Source organism: Ciona robusta, chromosome 4, assembly GCF_009617815.1.
Source record: "Ciona robusta chromosome 4, ASM961781v2".
NCBI classification, from domain to species: domain Eukaryota; kingdom Metazoa; phylum Chordata; class Ascidiacea; order Phlebobranchia; family Cionidae; genus Ciona; species Ciona robusta.
The window spans coordinates 6857893-6878581 of NC_143238.1; the positions used below are offsets into that span (position 1 = coordinate 6857893).

Below are 20689 nucleotides of genomic sequence, written 5' to 3' on the forward strand. Positions count from 1 at the left end.
ATAAAATTTGTAATTTTTGCAATAAATTTTAAATATTGTTGTTTGCAATATTATGTTTAATGAAAACTTAATAAAAAATAATAAGATTTTGCTGTAAAACAATTAATTTAAGAGTTTTTCCAAAATTAATAGGACTCCCTTTAAAGTCGTTGTTGTTTTTTGACTACCATAGAAATCGTGGAAAGAACTCGAACTCTCCTACTATTTCGTCCCCTTTCGTTCACGGTAACATAATACTAGTGCTATTGAAATGTAACACAATCGTCCCGCACCTTTATTTCACAAACGTATAAGAATGTTTTATTGTTCATATGGCGAAATCAGGTACCAAGAAAATTACAAAAATATTCTTATGAATATAATATAGCCCTCAGGCATACAAACAAGGGATTAGCTGCACTGAAATAACCCCGTTTTTAGCTGTAAACCCGAATGACTGTGTTTGGTTAGGATTTTATTCTCTGAAAACCAGGGAAGATAGGTTTAATCCGTTTTTCAACAAAATATCAAAGTAATAACACCGTTTATAATGAAACACTGTATTGTAAAAAGATAACACTACAACGTGAATTTAAACATCTAATACATTTGAGGGTAAAATAAAGTCTGATTGCCCTTCATAAAAATCCGGCCGACACCTTTCAATAAATGACGTAAAAGCATCCGTTGTTTCTTTCAACTTTTCAATATATTTGTTCTTTAACTTTTCCATCTCATTTAATGCAGTTTCAGTTTTTCGTTGCTTTTCCGTAAGTTCAATCATTTCTTTATTTATTTTAGTGATTCTTTTGTTGAAATTATTTGTGATCTAAAATATAGAGAACATGATTGTTATTGAATAATAGGAATTAATAATTATAATGTAATAATAATAACTTTTATTTGCCTTTTCGATTACAGAAGTGAAAATTAGAAAAGGATATAGCAACAAAACAACAGTTGTTAAAACACAACAAAAGTTATTGATAAAATAAGTTCTAAAAAATATAAGAAGGTCTCACAGTTGCTAAAATACAGTATGAAATTGTTATTTCTATTTTACCTCTTGTGCCATCTGTTTGGCTCTTTCCTCTTGCTCCAAGATTGTATCTTCGACAGCTTTTCTCATTTTCTCCTCCATGAGCAGTCGTAACTCCTCCAAGTTGTTTCTTTCTTTCTCCTCGTGAGCAGAATGTTGCTCTTCCATTTTAATCTCATGTTCTCTGGAAGTTTATTTAAAATGGAGAAATCAAACAAAACAGTAATTAACCCCTTTTGTGGGAAAATAATAATGTCTATTAATTCCCATTTTACTTAGGTAACAGCTACACTATTTTAACAGGTTCATGTTTTGCTTATTTTTTCACTCTATATTTTCACAGTTTTAATTGTTAAATGAAAAAGAACTTCCCACTCTTCTCGCCAACCTCCTCAAGTCCTCCTCCCTTTGTGATGCAATAGAGCGCTCCTCCTCCTGAGCTGCTTCCACAGCTGCAGATTTTTCCACCTCAAAAAGAGAATGAAGTTTCGCAACAACTTCGTTTAACTTTTTCTCCCCTTTTTGTCGCTCAATGAGAGTGTTTTGCGCCCCAATGTGCTGAGTGACTCCTGAAATATTTGGGCACTTTGTTTGTTTGTAAGCTTGGTAATCTTCAAGCTCCTTATTTGTATTGTGAACTATGATGACTTTTGACCTCTAGACTGGTAACTGTTCTTTGGTGATGTGTTCATAATACACAAGGTTTGCCAAAAGGTTATTTTTTGTATGCTATAATTGAAAATTTTATCCAATTTGACAGATTTGGTTCTGTTTAATTATTCGGGGTGCTGGGACAAATTATGGTGAGCATTACCAAAAGTTTGTATGCAAAAATACGTGTCAGCATGTGCCCCCCATACTTTACCTTCTATCCTTGAAACTTCTTTTCTCACTTTTTCTTCGTGTTTCTTCAAAAGATCGCTGACAAACTTCTTATGTTTTGCCTCCACCTTCTTTACAGCATCATCAACACACTTGTCCTTGTATATCTCAGCTTTCCTCCATGTTTTCACCTCACATTCATCCAACGCAACTCGCTTTTCATATTCTATCTTCTCCTGTGACTTGGTGGATATTCTTTGGCCGATGTCTGGAGAAAACAAATGGGGCTTTTTGGATCTTAGGTTTACAATGTAAGGACTTTTGTTTGTAATGTAATGTTTTTAATATAACCACATTTGTAGCCGGCATTGGACAAATACAAATTAGTGCCTTACATTGTAACCCTTGGTCAAATTTAAAATTATAAACTGAATTGCATTGTGGTATATTCAAATCAAAATGTTGGGTTGAACGAATTTGGTGATACATTTTCGGTATATTTAGGTGAAATGTTTTGCTTACGTGAGTTGAACAAACCTATTATTTTGTTGCTTTTCTCTTATTGTTATTTTCCTCTTACCTAAAATAGTTTTATGAGCAAACGCTTGCTCAATAGCTGGTTTCGTGTCTTCATACCTTCGGGGAATTTGATGAAAACTGGTCGGTTCCATGCTGTATGTAACTAGTTATACAAATTTTCCTACAAGTGTAACGTCAAAGCATAATTGAAGCGATAACAGGTTTTAAAAACACTTGAGTTACGTCACGAATTAAACCGCGAAAATCAGCGTCACTGGTTGCTCTTAGAAACATAATTTTGCTGCTAGGTGGTGCTAAACTAACTTCTTGTAAACGGGGTTAAAAATAAATACATGTTCGTTTCTTCTTTTTTTTTGTATCTCAAAAAAATAATACTACACAAATTGTATACAATAGCTTATAATGAAATTTTTCGTTGTTTTAATTTGTTTCATACTTTGTTACCGCATTAAGATTAATGCAGTTTAATGCGTAATCAAACTACAACATTAGCCATTGTTTCATGCATTATGAATGTATTATATCATAGTACACCTCAAACATCATTTGGTATACTCTGATTATATAATGATTAAACTACTCCTATTTATTTGGCTGTTTTAATTTTTTGGTCCCCTTACCGTTAACGACCCAGCATTTTGTTATAGTGTTTTTATGTGTGTAAACAAATGTAAAGGGAATTTTTGGAATTTGCTGTTGCGGTTTCTGAACGAGGGTGGTAAACATGTTGCAAGTATGAACACGATATGAATAAATAGTTATTATTAAAGTCAAGTAAAATGAGAAGCATCAAAGCAAAGCTTAGGAAACCTGCAACAACAAGCAAGGTACGTGTGATGTGTATTTATTGTTGCTATTGTTTAGTGAATTAAATTTATCCAAATATGGGCAATTGTGTTTGTATATACTTGTCATGTCATATAGATATATATCGGTTGTTGCAGCAAGTTATATTGCTGTATCTGTAAGATTAAATAAAATATAATAATATAACCAAAATTTAAACCACTAGCTGTATCACTGTGGAATTTGCATTATAACCAAAAAAAGACCGGTTCAAATCTCCAGACTGTCACTCTTGTTGGTGTATTTGTGTGTCTTTAAGACATATATAAATGTATAACAGGATTGGCCCAAAGACTCCAAACCAGTGAATACTTTACCTTGTTCGAATTGTCTGTCATACAAAAATAGTCACCCACAAAATGACATCCGTGATAACTCGTAAGCAGCACGAGGTGTATGAAACAGAAAACCTAACTTACAACTTCTATATACCAATATGAAAAACATTTGTTGTTTAGGATGATTGGAGCAAAGTTGACCAGCGTATATGGCATTCAGTAGCTGTCAATCAACCGGCGAAACTTGCGTCAAAGCTCGCTAAACATGAAAACGTAAACGTGAATAAAATGTGCCCAAGTGTTGGGTATTCGGTGTAAGTTGACATCATAAGCGTAACATAACATTGTTAAAATACTTGGGACCTCATTGATTAATGTGGTGAATGCAATATACTTTGGCTCTGCTCGTTTGTATAGACACCTAACAGCAGGGTAAAATCTGGGGTCACATTGTTAAAATACAGTTACACTCATAGTTTTCAAATATAGGGAATCTCATTAATTAATGTGGTGAATATAATAAACTTTGGATCCACCTGTTTAATTACAACAGGCTAAAAGCTGTCTTAGACCTTACAACCCCTAACAGTACACCTATGTTATACCGACACTGTGACAAGACTGTTTATTTGACCTGTTAAGGATAATTACCAATTTATGTACTTTATGCTTGATACAGGCTGCATTACGCTGCTGCTAAAGGATTAGACGATTGCTTGAATGTTTTGCTTGCTCACAAAGCTAATGTTGCTATTCGTGATGTAACAGGTCAGTTATGTGTAAGATGTTTGGAGTAATTTAGTCATGGTTTAACTTTGCATTACAGTATTGAAAATGGCTAAGTGCCAAACTATAGCCGGAACCTTCAGGTCTAGGCCTGTCACTTCACCTTTGTAGGAGTAAAGCAGGTTTTAGCAGCTGTTTTTAATTTACAAGGGTTGTTGTTGGTTCAATGGACTATTATTTTAAATTATGTCTAAATATGTATTTTATATTATACTAACGCATCTGTGTTTTACAGGTGCCACTCCCTTGCACGCGAGCGCTCGTTATGGTCACAAGGGGGCGACATTGAAGCTGCTTGCGTCCCGCACCGTTGATGTGAACGCAGCAGACGCTAATCGATGCACTGCTTTGCATTTTGCTGCATTCGAAGGTCACTTGGAGTGCGTCAAGTTACTTGAAGAAGCCAATGGAATCAACATACATTGTCTGGATAAGGTGATTGTTTTATATCTAAATAATAAAACCTACAATGACTATATTTCAGAAAATTTACACCAAAAAGCAGAATATACCTTTATGCATTTTTGTTCCCCAAAAATCCACCAAAAAGTGTTTTTATTTGGCTAGTTTTGGTATTAATTGGATTACAATGATAGAAAAGTACTTCTTTTCATGCTGTTATTGTCTACACTTTAATGTCTAGGAGGGCAGAACTGCCTTAATGGTAGCATCAGCTATGGGTCAACTACATGTATGTAGTGAACTTATACAAAGTGGAATAGATGTCAATCATAAAGATTCAAGCAAACTACAACACTCAGCGTTAACATTGGCTGCCGAAGCCGGACATTCAGATGTGGTAAGTTGAATGCTTGAAGTGGATGTAAATTTAATAGGAAATAATTATGTTATAGAAAATATAAATTTATTTTTTCGAAAACGAGGCAGAAGATCACGTTATTTAAAACAGAAGAGAAAGAAAATCAACAACAAAACAACAGTTGTTAAAATACGCTACAGATAAAAAGTGCGGTAAAGATTGTTGGTTAAAAAGTGAGGCTTTTGCAGCCAAGTTAAGTTTATAGGAAAGGTATTTATTTAAGTTATGTTTAGATATGTGGGTATTAGTCTAAAGGAGATATAAGTTTTGCTTCATGCTTAAAGTTTGTGGTTAGATTTATTGACATCTTCTCACAGCAGGAGCATAGTTAAAAATGAAGCCAACAAGTTCAGACATCAGAGAATAGACAGGCAAATGCAACAACACTAAGGTAGAATGTGAAGACATAACATTCGATGACAATCAAGTCAAGTGGTTGAAGGGGTCCTCTATGTAATATGGGTTGTTATGACGAAGGTACTTGTGTTATAGCGGCGTATCTTTTAAATATGAATGAAACATTACATCGTACCTGGATTATAAATCAATACAACTATGTTTTATTATTACATGGATTGCATGGATACTTAGACACAATTCTCTGGAACAAATCTAACTTTTCCTAACGCATTTTAAAAATGTATCGTTATTTCGACAGCAGGGACACTTAGATACAATCCTTTGATTTTTTTTTTAACTCATTGGTTGATTACTAATTAATGCAGTGCAGATTTTTCAAGGTTGCAGCCTACCCTGCAACCCCAGCCCCCTCTATGCTAACAACAACAAATTGTCAGGTTTTATTCATAATATCAACCCCAGGTTCGGCTTCTGTGCGAGAACGGGGCGAGTTACACGACACCCCTCACGGACGGGAGGAACGCACTGGATGTTGCGAGGAGCAGATCACGAAGAGGAGTGGTCGATGTCCTTCATATTATGCAACTAACCGACGCTGCTAAGAAGAATGACAGAGGTGGGAGTAGCTTGGTAGTAGAATACATATATATGTATAGGCGTTAAAGTTTTGTAAAGTAGGAAGGAATATATCTCCATTATATCTCCTTTCCTGTGAAAACAATGGCAGCATTTTTTGTCTTTTTTTAATTTTTAAGTGAAATCTTGGGTGAGACTGATAAAACACAGAGTAAAATCTGTTTAAAAGGAGAAAACTGATTTTTTTAAAAATCATGTCACTTCTGTTTCAAAGGTTATTGACAAACCACCTCAGCCACCCATAACGTCCATACCAGTATACCACTACATATAGATTCTACCAAACAATACATAATCTATATTAGCCAGGACAGTTCCAATAATGTATTGTTATTCCGCACTATCCATATAACTGCTCTTTGCAGATTCCCGTTTAAGCACGAGTAGCATCTTGTCATCGAACGCACCATCTGAGAATAAAACATCACGCAAGTCAAGTCAAGTTGACCCTCCTGTTCATGTGGATGGGGTGAGTGTGATGTCATAGTGCGGGTGATGACATCATAGGCAACACTTTTTTAATACATATGGCAGGCAGGGGTAATTATTTCTGTGAAAATAATTTAATTTATTGGTTGTAATGTTTACTGATTAATGCAGTGTAGAAAATGCCTGGGTTGGCCTGCCCACCCTGTCACTCCAGGTTTGCCTCCTATGGTGAATACGGTTATGACGTGTCGTCGTTAGACATATTGACTATGAGTAAAAGGGTATTGTGACCTAGACCAGATAAAGGTCAGATTCGCAGAACTTTACCATGGTATATTATATGTAACAAAAACAATACACCAGGTTCCCTACATTGATGAAATAGCTGTTGGAACTCATCATAATATGCAAACTAAGGAGGATAAACAACCAGATACCAGTAAGTTATTATGTTGCAATAATTAAATCGTTGTATATGAACAATCTCTTCTATATGGGTGAGGTCCTACAGTGAGGCACGCAATGAGACCTGGGATTTAGGCCAGAGTTGGCCTATTACCCCAACATTGTATATGCACATTCTATTCTATATGGGTGAGGTCCTACAGAGAGGCATGCCATGGGACCTGGGATTTAGGCCAGAGTTGCCCATTACCCCAATATTGTATATGCATATTCGATTCTATATGGGTGAGGTCCTACAGAGTTTAATACCAGTTAAATTGTATTTACAGAATCTGAATCAGGTCCAGCTCTATCAATATACAACGACTCAAAGAACATGAGCCATCTGTACGACCGTGAAGTCAGTTTATACGACAGTAAGAGCACCCTGGCGTCAGTGTCTTCACTAGATGTCTCTCAAGAGACGAGTCGCACACAATCTCCAAGTTTGGTGCGACTAAATTTAGATCGTTCGAAAACCATGGAGCGTGAGGTGGTGGAACAAGTGGAGGTTAAGGAGCTTATGAAGGAGGTGGAAGCTTTGAAACGATCGAACGAGAAAAGTGAAGCTTTGGTGCAGGTGGGGGGTTCTGTTATGCATGGGTGGCATGTCATGGGTACTAGGCCTATTCCCTCAACATTGTTAATGTACATTCTATTTGATATTGGTGAGGTTAAGGCACTGGTTGTTGTTCTATATAAAGGTCCTATTGTGTAGAATGTTATGGGATCTGAAATTTAGACTAAAGTTGGTTCATTACCCCAACATTTTATATGAACATTCTATTTTATATGGGTAAGGTCCTACAGTGAGGCACGCCATGGGACCTGGGATTTGGGCCAGAGTTTCCCATTACCCCAACATTGTATACGCACAATCTATTCTATATGGGTGAGGTCCTGCAGTCGGGCATGCCATGGGACTTGGGGTTTCGGCCAGAGTTGGCCCATTGCCCAAACCTTGTATATGCACATTCTATTCTATATGTGTGACTGGGTGAGGTCCCACAGTGAGGCACACTAGGCACCTGAGACTTAGCCCAGAGTTGGCTTATTAACCCATAAGGCTACACCTACAACCCATTAGTGACCACTGGGTTGCAATGTTCGTTAATTGTCTTGCATAAGGACACATAGGCTTATCAGTATTAGGCATAGAATCCACATAGACATCATATATATTCATAAACACTTTCTTACAGTCGCTAAAAACAGAAAATAAATCGCTGACTCATGATTTGGAAAATGCAAAAGAAAGGCAAAAATCTCTTAATCACGAATTGGAAAAGTCAAACGAGAAACAAAAATCATTGGTCAACACTGCAAAAGCTGAGCGGAAAAAATTAGAAGCGCAACACTGCGTTAACAAACAGAATGAAGCTGAAATTGAGAAGTTAAATAAAGAAGTTGAAAATTTGAAAATAAAATCTACACAACTGGATGAAGAGGTAAATTGTGGGTTAAAGATTTCAAAACAAATATGGAATTTTAATTTTAGAACAAATGTGGAATTTGAGGCACGCCATGGGACCTGGGGTTTAGACCAGAGTTGACTCATTACCCCAACATTATGTATGCACATTCTATTGTATATGGGTGAGGTCCTACAGTAAGGCACGCCATGGGACCTGGGATTTAGTGCAGAGTTGCCCATAAACCCATTACCCCAACACCCAGGTCTTTCAGTACCAAGCATTGAACCCGGTATCCTTCGGTTACAATGCAAGTTTCCAACCACTAAGTCACGGTGCTGGAACAATAATGCCTGCTATACCTACATAGACATCATATATTTTCATAAACATTACTTATTTACAGTCCCTGAAAACGGAAAACAAGTCGCTGGCTCAGGAATTGGAAGAGGCAAAACAAAGACAAAAACTGCTTAGTCAGGAATTAGAAAATTCTAATGAGAAACAAAAATCCTTGGTCAACACTGCAAAAGCTGAACGGCAGAAATTAGAAGCGCAACACTGCATTAACAAACAGAATGAAGCAGAAATTGAGAAATTAAATAAAGAAATGGAAAATTTAAAAACGAAATCTACACAACTGGCTGAGGAGGTAAATACAGTTTAAACGTTTAAAAAAATATGGAATTATGATTTCTATTCTGTATGGCTGACGTCCTACAACAAGGCACGCCATAAGTTCTGAGATTTCAAAGTTTGAACATAAAAAGATTAAACATTTGTAAAATTCAATTTAAAGAAACCAAAATATTAATTTTTGTTTTAGAATGTCCGTGTTTCTGAGGAAAAAGAAATGGAAATCTCATATTTCCATGACCTGCTGGAAGAATCGCTGCAAAAAGTTGAATTGAATGAAATAAGTGATGGTATGATTAATACATACTTGTAATTATGTGGTTTTGCCTCAGGCTCCATGATTTTAATCCATTTACAGATTATGAAGAAAATCTGAATCTTATTATTCAAGAAATTCATCAGTTGAGACAGGTTTGTGTTTAACTATGATGTCATAATGGTTGATGTTTAAGTCATAATCAAGTAATTGTTACTTCATAAAAATTTAACAAGAATGTTTATGATGTATTAAAAGTGATTGTTAAGTCAGTAAAAGTGCTTGTTTGTTAATGAATAGCCATTGTTACATTTATAATAACAAAAAATGTTACTTTTGTATATTTGTTGATATTTTTGCATAGATTTAGTCATGCCTTTCAGTTTATTTAAAAAACCTTCAAACCAGGGAAAGATTAAGAAAGTTGAAACACTTGAAGAAAAGAAACTTGAATTAAATGATTTAAATGTGAGTCTGGTGTTAATTTATATTGAAGAAGATATTAAAATAAGAGAGAATTTATTTTATTTAAATGTCATGAAAATTAGGATAGTTGTATTAGTAATTTAGAAGCTGTATAATAACATATACTAGTAAATGGATCTTCTGGTGTGTGTTTAATTTAAATAACAACTATTTACTTATTAGACCTATGTATTACAATATGTGTTGTACCAGAGATAATGTGTTCACTGTCATGCCTTTTTGGTGTTACACTAATATTTTGTATTAGAATGTTATATTTATTTGTTAAAATCTGTTTTAATCATAAAACTGGCATGCTGAAACAAGTGGTGTCTCCCCTGTTTAAAAATAGAGCTATGTCTATTGTCACGCCCCTAATGTTACATCTATCACCACAGAAACAGCTGACTCAGCAAAAAGATGAAATCGAAATTTTGCGACAAAAAGTTACAGATTCGCAAGAAGATTGCGAAAAACTTGGACAAGAAAAATCGAAACTAGAATTAGAATTACAAGTCACAAAGGTTGGTTGTGATGTCATAGTCCTATTTATGTCATAATTGAGGATTAATAAGACTAAATGAGTTTATATTCAATAATTGTAACCTTGATATTCGTAATTAAGATTTTATTCATAAACTGTTGGCATCATCAGTGCGTAAAATAGTAGACACAAAACATCTGCTATAGTATACTGAAGGTTATCAACATTCCTTTATAGTTTATTGACTTTGCCCAACCACACATTAAGTAATGAACCATTCAATGTGTTTGAACACCACACATACACACGCAACACACAAACACACACACACCTAGTATGGAATGTTTGAGTTGTAGGGTAATTCAAACAAATTGAAGTCTTTGTGCATACATAGTACTAACTATCAAATATGCTGTGTCAAATATGTTAATGGTATCGTAAAAGACCGGCAAACGCTATCATACGTTGATAATTACGAAGCTGCATACCAGTTGCTAATGTACCTAATTATTGTGTAGGATTAGATACATATTGATTACTGACCATTACATTCCCCTATATATAGTTATATACGTGTGTTTAGGTACAATACATCCGTGCATGGACTAGTTACATATATTACCACCAGTAACATACATTGGTATTGGTATGTACATTATAGTTGGATGCATATACTATAGTCAGTGTTATGATACATACACTTAATCATACACTGATGTATAAACTATAGTTACATACATATATAGAAATAGAACCATACATTAATACTTACGCTACAAACTGCAGTACTTTATATTTACTATAGTACAACATCATGATACATTCCCCTAATCATACATTGATAAATAAACTATAGTTACATACAAAGTTATATCCAACACAGGCAACAGCACAAGACGCAAGGGAAAGTTGGCACGAGCGAGAACTCCGTTATATTGAAGATGAGAAGAAATGGCACACGCTGCTCAAAGAACAGAAATATGAGAATACAAAGTTAAGGTAAAACATTGAATCACATTTTTATTCCATGTGGGTGAGGTTCTGTATCATGGGACCTAAGGTTTTGTTACAGTTGGCATTTCACATTAACACCCAGGGTGATACAACTCATTAGTGGCCGCTGGGTTGGAGCAATTTCATAAAGTTCTTGCCACATACACATATCGCATCAGTGCTGTGCATTGAACCCGGTATCCTTTGGTGCAAGTACCTTACCGTTGAGCCACGCATATGCTCCTAATTTATTCCAAGACCTTCCAAACTTTTTGCTTGCCAATCTTTTTAGTCTGCCATAATTTTCCACAACCCTTCACAGTTAGTAGTATAAGATATGAAATACCTCGTGTAAAATTGACGAACTCCCGGCAAACCTGAGTGTTCGTTATTCAGGTGTGTGGGTTTGAACCCAGTACCTTAAACCCAAACCTAATTTACCATCAAAAATTCAGCCAGCAAAGTAAATAAATTTCAGATTTTTTAACCAAAATTTGGTCGATGCTGACAGAATCGAAAACAGGCACATTTTGCACCATTGTCAATTACCAGGGAGAAGATGAAAGGATTAAAATCTGATTTATCCGAGGATCAGAAGAAAGCAAGGAAGATGTGGGAAGAAGGGGAGGAGTTGCTCAAGTCACAGATGGCTGACCTCCAATCAAAGCTCGAGGATGCGAGGGTTAAATTTGAATCGGCCAATCACAAGCTACTAGAAAGTGAAAAGGTAATAAAGGGTTTTTGTTTAACTTTTAAACTTTTTCTATATTTGTGTGATCTTAGGTTTAGAAAATCAAAGTAATGTTCTGTGGTTATTTTGTACTCTTGTATATGGGTAAGTTCTTGCTGTGTGACATCAATGAGACCTCAATTTAGACCACAATTGGTCCAATAACCAAGCTGTAGTACCTCAGTTTAATTCCCACAAATTTTAAATCAAAATTCAACAAGCTAAAACATGATGTTGTTCCTGTTTCAAAAGTTATGTCACACACGCCCCTTATGTTCCTATATGTGCTGTCAATGCCATTGCAGTTAGATAGAAATGTCTATTATGATGCGTCAATCATGTTATTATGGCATTGCAACTTCTCTTATGATGTCATAGATGGTGAGTGAACTACGAGTTGAAAGAAATCAACGCGAGGCAAAAATCGCGGAGCTTGGACAGGAGCTCGGGAAGTTCGAGAACCAGAAAAAAGAGAACGAGGTTGAGAGCAATCAGGCGCGACAGCAACTCACTGAAGCGAAACAACGATGTTCGGAGCTCTCCGAGGAAGTAAGTTTTGTGTTTTATGATTTTTGTTGTTTCTGTGCGGTCAGGAGTGGGGTCTTGAGTGACTTATCCATGGTTGCCACTCCCATGCCCACAGTCGAGTTTCTGAAGCTATTGCAGTGTGTGGATAAGCAGGCATGACTTTTGGTTGGTTTGGTCATTTATATCCTCGTGGGTGGGAACTTGAGTGACTTATCCATGGTTGCCACTTTCATGCCCACAGTCGAGTTTCTGAAGCTATTGCAGTGTGTGGATAAGCAGGCATGACTTTCGGTTGTTATTAAAATTAGTGAATGGAACACCTTGAACCATAATATTGTCTACAAGGCTGCTCCAGTTACTACAATATGTTCACACACATAATATTGCTCCCAGGTATCTAGCTTGCGAGCCAACATAAAGGAATTGAATGGAAAACTGGCCTCACTTGATTTACAATACGGCAAAGTTGAACATGAGAAAATAAACTCTATGAACCAACAATTGGAAACCCTTTGTCTGCATATTCAGGTAACAATAACCATTGTGACATCATTGACTACTTTTCTAGATCTTAGAGTGGTATTAGTTATAGATTATTAAAACAGTAATTTTGAAAGTGAGTAGTAATACAGGTGTTGTGGTAAACTGGTTTAGTACATATAGTTAGCTGGATGAACCGGCAAAAAGAATATTTTAATATGGGTGTGGTCTTACTGTATGCCATGGGTAGTTAGAAACCTAGGATATGGATCTCTCTTGGCCTATTATCCGACAAAAAGGGTTATTAGTTTAACAGAGAAGAATAAATTATAAATACAGTTTAGAAAGTTATAACGCAGTTTTGAGTTTAGTTTACTTTTATACTGAGAGTAACTTATGTGATAGAAATGCCTTCACAAAGTTGTAGGATTGGAAAGAAAACAAGTATGTTTTGTATTTGTGCTTGTTTGTGTGTCTGTAGCTAAATTGTTCATGTTGTTGTAGGAATCTGAAAGAAAATACAACCAAACCATATCAGTGTATCGACGCCATTTACTACGAGCTGCTAAGGTGGGTTAAACATCTTTGTTTGTCAATGTATCTTTTAAGCCACTAGCTACCACCTCAACTATATAATATACATTCTATTCCAAGGATTTGTTTATTACTTAAGCTACAGAAAACAAGAGTATTTGTTGGGTGTATAGTCTGTTCTATATGAACCTGGTTATTGAACCTAGTTCCCTAGGGTATGCAAGTGTCAAACCAATTTTCATTATTTTTGGAATTTTAACATTTTTACTGCCATTCCATATCAAAATGAATGAATGTAAAACAACAGTCGTTATCACACGGGTCTAACACCTTGTGCTAGCTTACAAGTTACCATGTATGTTACTTTGTGGCTAATTATTTTTTGGGGATATTTTTATTTTGTCAATATGAAATGTAAAAAATGAATATAACATTTTGTGTGGCGCGGCAACAATGGGAGTAGTGTGAGGCCTTGAACCCAATACCTCTGTGTAAGAGGCGGGGGTAGGAACCACTGTGTCATGGTGCCTGACAAATAAACTAAAACAAATTTCTTCCAGGGCGACTTACATCCTCAAGTTATGCACGCTTGTAAAGAAATAATTAAACTGCAGAACGAATCCACATCCAATGAGGAGACAATTTAATTAACATTCCGATTTTATTTGTGCTGCTTTCATATATTTACGTCATGGTACTATCCTATTAATATGCATTTTATAGTGTTTTATAGCAATGCTGTATTTTTAGCTATTTTATTTAAAAGCCGGTACTGGTCGCAATAAAAATGCACTAAATTAAAGTAGCAGTTATATTTTGTGCCTGCTCCCATGCCCACTGTCGGACTTCTGAAGCTTTTGCACTGTGTGGATAAGTAGACAGGAATTTTGGTTGGTTTGGTCACTTATATCTTCGTGGGTGGGAACATGAGTGACTTATCCATGGTTGCCACTCCCATGCCCACAGTCGAGCTGCTGAAGCTATTGCAGTGTGTGGATAAGCAGACATGATGTTTGGTTGGTTTGGTCATTTATATCTTCGTGGGTGGGAACTTGAGTGACTTATCCATGGTTGCCACTCCCATGCCCACAGTCGAGTTGCTAAAGCCAGTGCAGTGTGTGGATAAGCAGACATGACTTTTGATTTCTTTTATTCAAACCTTCAGTACAACATCATCGCGTCTGTCACGACCATACGTCAACAGTGTTCTGGTTTTGATATGACAATACGATGTGTTTACGTTGCATATTGATTTTATTATGCTTTACAAATGTCAATACAATTCAATTTTAACCCGTTGTGTATTGTGCTCTTAATCGTAAAGAGAATATTCTTATCTATAAATACGGCAGTTTTTCGTGGCATTTTGTTTTTTTAAAGTAAAATAGCCTGTACAGTTACTGCGTCATTTAGGCGTACAAGACGTAATATCTACGTCACGCTTACGTAATAGTATATCTTTATTTGGGTAATAGTATATCTTTAAACATCGGCAAACCGTGAAGGACGCACACGCGTAGTAGTAGCGAGCCAAACTACTTAATCTAACAGACGCTAGAATATATCACGTACGCAGGATAAGCAGTTCATTTCAAACACGCAGGAAATTGGCCATAAACAGCTTGCTGTGGTAGTACACAAGATATTCGTTCACGTATATAAACAAACAGATACGATTAAATTATGACCGATATTATTTTTGTGCGCAGTTTATTGCTAAGTCAATTTAGCGTGGTACAAGTTTATACAACTACTTAACCGTATTACAAGCGATTTTGTGTATTTGCTTAGCCTATAAGATGTTTTAATATGCCTAGGGCTAATAAATGATTATCATAAAATTTCTTTGTTAGTTATTAGTTAGGTAGAACACAGGTGCTGCTATGTACATAATATGCTGGAGTCACAATCAATTTATAAATACCTGTATTGTACATTGTGCATCAGTTGTTTTGTGACCGGAATTATTACTGAAGAAATAAGTAAGTTAATTTTAGTTTTGGCTGTTTTTGTATTAGGTATTTATAATACCTGTCCCAGTATATTATAAACCTAGAGATGTGTAATGTGTAACTTACTTTATCCTCGCGTGGCCGGAAAACAATAGTCGTTATCAACGGGTCTAACACCTCGTGCCAGCTTATGAGTTACCATGTATGTTACTTTGTGGGTGATTATTTTTTTTATGTATGGCTGATAATTCAGACAACCCATTAGTGACCACTGGGTTGGAGCAATTGCCGTTAAGTGTCTTGCCCAATGACACATACGCCAACAATGGTAGCATCGTCGAGTTTAGTTTTTGCGTTTTTAACTGTGTTTTGTCTACCATATGGCAAGACATAATCAGGGTTTGTCATTCGTTAAGTGTCTTGCTCATTGACACATAGTAGTGGTTAGCATGTCTGCCTGTAGCCCACCAGTGTATATGGATTTAGGACATGATGCTGCTATCGTTATGCGCGTATGTTGCATTGAGCTGTGCTTGTTAATGTTTTTATTTCCTGAGCTCGTATTATATTTCAATACCTGTCATTTTGCTGTTGATTCCCTTTGGTTTGTTTTGAAATAATATGATCTTCGTTTTTGAACAGATAATTAGAAAAAATATTTGAATATACAAACATTGTCATCGCAAATATTTTACAGGAAACCTCACATGTGGCGACTCCCCACAATCCTTATCCATATATTTTAAACATCACAGCAAGAAAGTGAGATGCCCACCTGAATGTAACCTTGATAAATGTAGGGTGACAGGAACCCACACATACACTTCGTATTCAAGTATATGTTGTGCTGGTATCCATGATGGAATAATTGTAAGTGTTACTATATTGTTTTATATTCAAAATCTTTGGCATGTTGTTGTTTATGTATTCGTAAATACACTTAGTGACGCGGAAAACACTTCCCTGCACTCTGCCAATGTTATTTAAACAGTCAAGTTTAGCGGAGTGGCATGTTAGCGCATCTGCCTCTAGCTAAGAAGTTAATGATTTAGGGTCTGGCTGCTAACCTTGTGGGCGAGTGTGTTCTTGGTCAAGACACTTAACGGTGGTAGCTCCAACCCAGCGGTTCTTAATGTGTTGTTCAAATTAACTCGTAGCCTTTATAAATAGGCATGAGGTGTATAAAAACAAAACACCTGTGTGTTTTTGCCCCACCACCCTAGGATAAAACAAGTATCATTCATTTAATTCTAATCTAACATAATATTACAGTACTCAGATGAAGGGGGTTTATTGAACGTTCATATCAATCCCTCCGGTGGCAGGAATTATGCAGGAACAACAAGTAACGGGGTGAAGTCGCATTCCAAAATATCTTGGTTTTCTGAGTTTACTCTGACAGGTAAGAATTAAACTTTTGCTGGTTTGGTTCTAGAACTTAAATTATTTGGATTTAGTGACAAAAACGTGACTAAGGGTAATAATACGGTATAGTTTTAGTTTGCTAACTAGAAATCTCCTAAAAATTTAGCAAAGGTAAAGAGAAGGGTATTAGCAATATATAAAGAATTAAACTTTCCAAAAGAATTTACCCCCTAACAAAATATGTGTATAAAAGAAATATAATTAATCCCGCATATTCCTAGGCAGATTTACATCAAGGATATTCTTATCAAAGCCAATATCCTTTATTTAGATAGTGGGTTAGGCTTTGTTACCCTCAAACATCAGGGGTTAGGGTCTCATGATACTATGCACATAGAAGGTTTGCTTATCACAATGAATCATCAAATCAGGAAAAAAGGGACTTGGTGTTGATATAGACCAGAATACCAAATGGTTTATATCACGGCTGGGAACTTGTTTGTCTAAGGGAGCTATGGAAGCTACATATTTTTAATGTTTTTTTCGTAAGAGTCATTTAATGCTTTACTTAATTAGCAAATTGTTTAAAAAAACAAATTTGGTGACTGAAATATTACTTCTCATTTCTCAGCGCCATTGTTTCGGATGAATTGTTTTGGTTGATTATAATAAATGGCTTGTTACGTTATGGAAAATTACAGAAGTAGTTTCATTCGTAACAAGTTTAATTCGTCTGGTACAGTGGTATGTTTTCCATGATTTTCAAACATTCACAGCTATTTAGATTTCCTTATATAATGACATTGTGCATATCAAAATATCATTTAGATTATTACAAATAATGGATATTATCTTGCCACAATGGTTTTAGTTCCACGGACTCTAACCACAGCGTCACAGATAAGGTTTACTGATCCCACAAATGCTAAAACAACACATTCAGTTTGTCACGCCACATTGAATAAGTTGTGTTTGACCTTGTCTCACGTTTGCAGATCAGTTCTTATATGTAAATTGAGACCTTTTAGTTTATTTTTGCGATACCCTATTTTCCATTTAGGAACATTATCTTTTTATTATATATATATATATTTCAAATTTAACAAATGGGCTGTTATTTTTAGATCAATTACGCATGAATTGAGTTGCCTTAGATCTATTTAGAAACCCTATTTTATGTTACATTTCTTTTTATTTTACTTTTGTATTTGACTAACAGGTTTTTGTGGCAATTTTTATTTTAGTAATTCTCAACTTTGTAAAATTCATGTTCAAATAAATTTTCCATATTTACCAAGTTTTAAAAAATTAACCCTAGTTTATTTGTGGTAAATTCACATTGAAAACACTAGCTTTGTATGGTTGGTTGATGATTAAAGGTTCTTGGAAAGGCTGTTATAAATAGTTCAAGTGTTGTGTGTCGTTGATGATTAGTTACTTAGTAACCTTTGATTAATATCTACAGCATAACAAGTAAGGTTACAAATTATTTTGTTAAACGTTCAATATTTATTGAAATTTATTTCTTTTCTTCTCCAGCTGAAAAAAATAGTTTGGTTCAAAATTTGATTGAACTGAAGACAACAACAGCAGCAAAAACAAGCACAACAACAACAGCAGTTCCTACAACAACAACTACAACACCAACAACAACGACAACAACAACAGTTCCAACTACAACCACTACAACAGTACCTACAATAACAACTACAGTGACAAAAACTACAAAATACACAACAACAACAATTGTACCTACAGCAACAACACTAGACACAAGAAATAGACCAACTACAAAAGCACTACCCAAAACATTATCTACAACTACCCCACACACCACTACCACAACACCTGCGTTGATAAACAGCATCATTTTAAACCCACTTAGACAGAACAACACAGAGTTATTACAGAAGATTAATAAGCCTGTAAAAGACGACACTGTAGATTTTAAAACTGGTAAGATTTCTAATTTTCGTTTACTTTGAATGTATGGCTGATAATTTAGGGAACTCATAAGCGGCCACAAATTGATGCTTGTAGCAATTACAGTTAAGTGTCTTGCCCAAGGACAAACAGCCACAATAGCGTCGAGCCTTAAATCTGTATCTTCTGAACTTGAGTTATACTTCTTTCTGCGTATTTTATTTATTTTTAGATACCACTGAGATAAATGAAAGTTTTGTAGCAGGAATATCATTTCATCAAAAGTTAATACTTTGTATCTCTGCTGTGTTTGTTTTTGCTGCAGTTGTTTTGCTTGTGTTAATAAAAAGAAGGCACAGAATAAGGTAAGTTGGTAAAGTTATGGATCAGGTGTATGACAGTCGTTATAACACGGGTGTTCTGTTTCATACACCTCATTCCCGCTTACGAGTTACTACGTATGTAACTTATTTATCCTCGCATGGCGGGGCAACAACAACACGGGTGTTCTGTTTTACACACTCCATTCCCGCTTACGAGTTACCATGTATGTAACTTATTTATCCTCGCATGGCGGGGCAACAACAACACGGGTGTTCTGTTTTACACACTCCATTCCCGCTTACGAGTTACCATGTATGTAACTTATTTATCCTCGCATGGCGGGGCAACGACAACACGGGTGTTATGTTTTACACACCCCGTGCCTGCTTACAAGTTGCCCCGCTTGTATCAGTTTTCATATATTATACTAAGCAGATTGCCTTTTTTTATTTTCCACAAATGTCCAACTTGATTTAATTAACCTATCGTGAATGTTCTGCATTCATTCTTATCTTTAATTGCAGCATTTTTCCAAGACATTACTTTTATATGAAGGAGAAATTTTACCATACTATATATTCAATATAATGTAGCTTTCATATTTATGAAATATAGAATATACTTTAGATTTCACTTTTAACTTTATATCATTGTTTCCCACAGGCGGCGCATGCAACCAGAGCCTTGTGTTTGTTATGTTAGTATAGACACTTCCAAGCAAGGTTTATTAAATGATCCCGAAACTTGTGATCGTGATTGTGTAGTTCGTGAAAAACTTTGTCACGATTGTGATGCTGAATGTAATGCTTCAGCTTACAGCTTTTAAAAGTTCCCGTTTTTTTTTCAAGATGTTCCCTTTGTATTTGTGTGTAAGCTTGTGTGTCAGTTGCTATAATGGTGATGCTTGGAACATCTGTATTACTTAAGAATGAATCTTTTTACTTTTTGTGTGTTAACAATTATAATACTTTTTCAATTTTTTTGAAACTGATTGTTTAACAGACAAATTGTATAATGTAATTTCTTAATTTATGACAACATAATGAAGTTATGATGTCACAGATGTATTAATTACATCACTGCAGATAAGTTAGGCAAACCTTTAGATAAATGCACCCTAAATTTTTAGTCAAATTTGAACTTTTTATGCAAAAAATGTCAAAATATTATGTTTTCTACCTGTTGCCTCGTAGATAGATATTGGATACCTACCAAAGTTCCTACTTTTATTTAAATTTGTTTTGAAAACCCGAAATGTAAATATTCAATCCGCCTTCTTCTTGATGCATTTACTCCATTTTACAAAAACTTGTAACATTTACTCTCCCTTGAAACGATACACTGTGTAAAAAAAACTACCATGTTGCAAAAAAATGGCTAAAAACACAATCTATCTAACACTAAACTCAACTTTTGTATAATTTCCAACTAAATAAAGACCAATTTTAAATTTTTTAATTGGTTAAAACTGTAGTGAGATTACTGTATATGATGAAATACTTAATACTAACACTTTCGAACACAACTACTAATGTCTGCACAAATGCACATTGTTTATAAAGGGTTATTTATGACCGAGAATTTTTTTACGAGAACTTGTAATAAACAAAATGTAAGTTATTGGTTGT

At 35.3% G+C, this 20689-nt stretch overlaps 3 protein-coding genes across 3 annotated transcripts; 2 read left to right on the top strand and 1 right to left on the bottom strand.

Moving 5' to 3' along the window:
• Positions 1–269: 269 nt before the first annotated feature.
• On the bottom strand, positions 270–2653 carry LOC149737189 (uncharacterized). The gene is made up of 5 exons (XM_089876031.1): positions 2421–2653; positions 1884–2108; positions 1407–1587; positions 1043–1202; positions 270–808 (listed from the first exon to the last, which is right to left on the bottom strand). The coding sequence occupies exons 1-5, from the start codon at positions 2509–2511 to the stop codon at positions 572–574; spliced, it is 894 nt and encodes a 297-aa protein (XP_089732157.1). The 5' UTR covers positions 2512–2653; the 3' UTR covers positions 270–571.
• Positions 2654–3033: 380 nt separating this feature from the next.
• Positions 3034–14299, top strand: LOC149737190 (uncharacterized). Its single transcript, XM_089876000.1, has 21 exons — positions 3034–3207; positions 3685–3818; positions 4184–4272; positions 4526–4725; positions 4934–5089; positions 5933–6086; positions 6472–6575; positions 6899–6974; positions 7270–7559; positions 8182–8427; positions 8798–9043; positions 9218–9317; positions 9386–9438; positions 9692–9751; positions 10147–10272; positions 11116–11231; positions 11778–11952; positions 12334–12504; positions 12877–13011; positions 13468–13533; positions 14058–14299. The coding sequence occupies exons 1-21, from the start codon at positions 3160–3162 to the stop codon at positions 14142–14144; spliced, it is 2832 nt and encodes a 943-aa protein (XP_089732126.1). The 5' UTR covers positions 3034–3159; the 3' UTR covers positions 14145–14299.
• Positions 14300–15072: 773 nt separating this feature from the next.
• On the top strand, positions 15073–20681 carry LOC149737191 (uncharacterized). The gene is made up of 6 exons (XM_089876026.1): positions 15073–15479; positions 16147–16319; positions 16722–16851; positions 18354–18770; positions 18970–19102; positions 19725–20681. The coding sequence occupies exons 1-6, from the start codon at positions 15392–15394 to the stop codon at positions 19885–19887; spliced, it is 1104 nt and encodes a 367-aa protein (XP_089732152.1). The 5' UTR covers positions 15073–15391; the 3' UTR covers positions 19888–20681.
• Positions 20682–20689: the final 8 nt, after the last annotated feature.